At 38.3% G+C, this 4562-nt stretch overlaps 1 protein-coding gene across 1 annotated transcript; it reads right to left on the bottom strand.

Moving 5' to 3' along the window:
- Positions 1-209: 209 nt before the first annotated feature.
- LOC140523500 (taste receptor type 2 member 7-like) lies at positions 210-1443 on the bottom strand. The gene has a single exon (XM_072638339.1). It carries the CDS (start codon positions 1285-1287, stop codon positions 367-369), a length of 921 nt encoding a protein of 306 aa, XP_072494440.1. The 5' UTR covers positions 1288-1443; the 3' UTR covers positions 210-366.
- Positions 1444-4562: the final 3119 nt, after the last annotated feature.

The following is a 4562-nucleotide window of genomic DNA, read 5'->3' on the forward strand; positions in this document are numbered from 1 at the left end:
ATACCTCTTATTTTTCAGTAGTGATGTGGTAAACTATAGGTACAGAGTGAAGAACAAGCTAACAGTACATCACTTTGTTTTGATTAATTTCTTTTAACAGGAGAAGATTCAATTTTGGACTTTGGTATTGGGAAATGAGAGAATAACAAAGCATCAGATTCTTAAGAGACAAGTAATTATCATCACTGTATATGGTTCCAAAAGGCATAGTCTTGAAAAACTCATTGAATTTCTTTGATCTTTACTCATCTGTAATGATGATAAGGAAAAGAAATTATAACAATTCTTTAAACAATTGGTCATAATTCTTTTTCCCGTAGAAAATGCAAGGTCCTTCAGTCTTCTCCATGTAGTTCAGTATTTCCTTTAGTCCTTGAAGCAAACTCTAAGCTTCCATGGCACCCTAAGGACAGCCATTCTTAATCTGTTGTGTCCCACAATGAGGATAATGGAGTGGGTCAAGGGGCAGATTTTCATGCCCAACAAAGTAAACAGTATAGTCAGCTTCCTTCTCCTCAGTGGAATATTTGACAATATTGAGAACAAGCCTGCATAATACAGAACAAAAAGGAAGAGGAAAGACATCGTGGTTGTCATGACCCTCATATGAACCTTCATGCTGATATCTCTAGAACTCATGGCATTTTGACGCATCTGCCAAGTGTGCCTCCATAGTGACAGGACTAGCAGTAAACAGGACATCATTGACAGAGCAAAGGGGATAATACTTCCCATACTGAAGAGTATCATAATGAGCAAGTTGTGGGTTTTATATTCTTGGATCTTCTGAGTTGAGTTTATTTTGTTTTCTAGATCATAAGTAGTTTGGAAGATATCACATATCAATATTACTGTAAGGGAAGTGAAAAAGGAGAAAACACCAAAGCATAGGAGTACTATGAAGACTCCTCTCTCGATCCTCCACTTCAGCCAGAGGAAGATGGGATGGGAGAAGTTGGCGATTTTCAGGAAATAGAAGACACTGAGGCAGGCAGCAAACCAGGCACTGGAATTGTTGGACAAAGTCCACATGACCTGAAAGCTTTTCCTTTTGCTCAAGGTAGCAGAAGAATAGAACGAGATTGAAAAGACATATGATGTCATGACTCCTAATAGACCAATTCTGGAGATGGCTAAGCCAATGAGGATAAAATTCAAGCAGGAAAATTTTCTGGTCTTGACCCAGTCCATACAATTCACTATTCCAATGAAGCCATTGGCCAAAACCCCAACTAGGAACTCTCCAGATGCCACAGTCACACAGATTTTCTCCACCATATTTGACATTTCTTGAGAGAGGAAACCTACCTTTATTAGTCCTGATGATTAATGAATTCTCACCAGGGTTAACAGGACGATTTCTCTTCCTTTTATTATGACAACAGTTTTCTCCTCTGTTTTGATCCCAATCTTATGTCCATCTATAAAGTGTCTAAAACTTTTATGGCTTCTCCCATTGGGACAACTACTGCTGCCCCTTGGAAACCTCTCATCTAGTGATTCTGTGCCCAGATTCTGTACAAATTCCCTCAGCACTGTCAAATGGTAATTTTCCACGTGTCTACCTGACTGTGAGGCAGAGATGCTTTTTTTCCAAAATGTAAATAGAGAACAGATTCTATTTCATTGTTTTGCACTTTCTTCTTTGGATTAATTTGCCTAAATAACCAACAATCTTCAACATACAGGTGGAATCCAAGGTGTATAATCTCAAGGGTCAGAGGCCCTGGGTCTTAAAGTAGCTAAAAGCTTCTGGCCATCAATGTGCCAAATTGCAGTACTCCTCCATCAACACACACACACACACACACACACACACACACACACACTCCTACATTGATTCTTTGTGAGATGGATAATTAATAGAAGATAAGAAAGCAACAAGATTCAACATAAAAATTGTCAAAAAGATAAGAGACATTCCATAGTTCATTTTAATCTCCAACTTGGACTGAGATGGCCAGGTTATCAATCTCTCCATGTCTGTCTCTGAATCTATTTCTGTCTCTCTTTAGTTGATTGTATAGGGGCCTAAGTGAGTGTCAAGTCAAGGATCATAAAACATATACCTGCAAAGGAGCTTTGAGGTCATCTGGTCCAAGCTAGACTTTGTGGTCCTCAGTTTCTTCATTTCTAAGATAAGGAGATTGAACTAGATGGCCCCTAACGTTCCTTCCAGCTCAAAATCAATGATCCTATGGACATCTATGACTTTCATTTTACAACTAAGGAAAATGAGGCTTAGCGAGGTTAAGTAAGTTGCCCAAGTTCAACCAGTGACAGAGTCAAGATTTGAACCCAGAGCCTGTGACCTCAAATTCAGCACTATTTCCATCACACTAAGTGAAATACAGCAAAGTCATAAAATCACTTCTGTTTCCACTGGTATCCCATATTCTAACTAAGGTTATGATGTGCTTCTCTATGGAAAGAAGTAGATAAGGTGAAAGATACTGAATATCACCCTCCTAGGGAAAGTCAATAAAAACAGGTTTGATTTTCTGCAGTCCCCAAGGACCTGTACCTGTGATGGATGGAAAAACCACACTGAAGGTCTTCAAGGACTGAGATGGCTTCCTTTATCATGGAAGACACAGAGGTGCCACAACTGTAACTATGGATCTGAAGGTATCCCAGAGCCTTTAAAGTAGCCTGGGACTTCAATAATGTCTTAAGAAAAACTGATCTCAGCCTGTTGTGCCCCAACTGACCATGACCTAGAAAGCAGACAACACAGCACCATTATTATTCAATAAAGAAAAGAACATCAAGATTCCTGTAATAATGACCAACTAATATATTTCAGAGAATAAGAAGAAGTAGACCACAGCTTATACGGTCCTTACATAGGTCTTCAAGCTGGGGTTTCTAGAATCTGTGACTTTGATTTCCATTTTCTGAATGTGTCACCACAGTAATAGGACTAGTGGAAAATGGGAGGTCAGGGAGAGAGAAAAAGACAGGATCTCCTCTCTCCCATACTTAAGAAATCTGGAGGAGAAAGTTCAGAAATTTACTTATCCGGATGTACTCATTCATATTTGTTGTTTTCTGGATCCAGTGCGGGTTCTGAAAATATCACTAACTTTTCCTACCAGCAGGAGGTAATGGAGAAAGCAGATGATAGAAATCATCAATAACAATTTACTCTCTCTGTTAATTCCCTACTTTAATCAGAGAAAGATGGAGGTGAGAAAAATTGAGTACGTTCAGGAAGTAAGAGACAATGACAGAGATGGCAAATGATATATTTGAGCAGTTTCAGGATCCAGATGACATTTACATATATCAGTGTATTAATGGTGTAAACTCCAGGTGAAACAATTTCACAGCTGATCAACATTATTGCCTACAATAACCCAAGTCTGGAGTTGGCCAACCCAGTAAGGATGAAGACCTTTAGAATAATCTTCCGGTCATGACCTAATCTATGCCATTAATCAGTCCAATTAAGCCATTGACCAAAATTCTCACTAGTATTTTTCAGCAGCCGCAATAATAAAGATGTTCTTCAGAGTATTTATCAGTATTGAGATCCTGCTGCTGGTAAATGACTTTCCAACAGGATTATTTCTCTGGCTCTTGCTGTGATGGAAACCAAAATTTCTGTCTTTAGAAAGGTCTAATCCTTCATCTTGGAAATAACCAGCTCTATGATGGGATTAGACTCCAGGCTTTTCCTGGAAAATAACTGTTCAGCATTGTATACTGCTCACCTAGTGATTCTTAGCCCATTGTTAATTTTCCACGTGTGCTCTTGACTGAGAACTAACCTCTTGTTGGTGAAGATGTAAATAACAGATCAATTTTATTACATTTTTCAAATGTTATTCCAACATTGTCTATGTGAGAGATATAAGCAAAAATCTAGGGCATAGAGAATATAGAGAAAAATGTTAATAGAAGGATGTATAGAGGCAACCAGGAGTGGCAAAAAGAACACTGGATATTTGGATTTGAATCTTCACTCTGACAAATACTGTCATTATTGGAGAAGTGACTATCACAATGCCTCAATTTATTTTTCTACAAAATTAAGATATTAGGACTCTAAGGTCCCTTGCATCTTTAAGTCTATGATCTTATGGTCATGAGTCGAATAGATCTTGAAAACAAATCCAAAGAGAGATCTTTTTTTCTTAACTTGGGACAGTCAGAAATGTTAAGGTTCAATATGTACTAAATACTCCCTCTGAAGTTATATCTTCTAAAAACTCCAAGATTCTGACACTTACTTATGTCCTCTCTATGTCCCTAAGTTAACTTGTGGGAATCTGTGTTCTTGCTGCTAGAAAGGAAGGAATTAAATCCCAGACATCATGCTCCATAACATGGAGGCTGATCTGACTAAAGTGAGGAGAGGGTTGAAAGGCAGGTGATTCTGGTTTTTGGACTTTTAGATGGACTTTTAGAGAAAAACTGTAACCACATGAACACCAGAAAGCAAGGGACCAAGTCTTGTCTGCTTGTAAGCGTCTACCCAAAGGTCTTGAAACCCTTTGAAAGGACTTGTTTGATCATTTGCTTCTTTCTTTGAGATATTAGTATATTTCCTCTACCAA

This window comes from Notamacropus eugenii, chromosome 2 (assembly GCF_028372415.1).
Source record: "Notamacropus eugenii isolate mMacEug1 chromosome 2, mMacEug1.pri_v2, whole genome shotgun sequence".
Lineage (NCBI taxonomy): Eukaryota > Metazoa > Chordata > Mammalia > Diprotodontia > Macropodidae > Notamacropus > Notamacropus eugenii.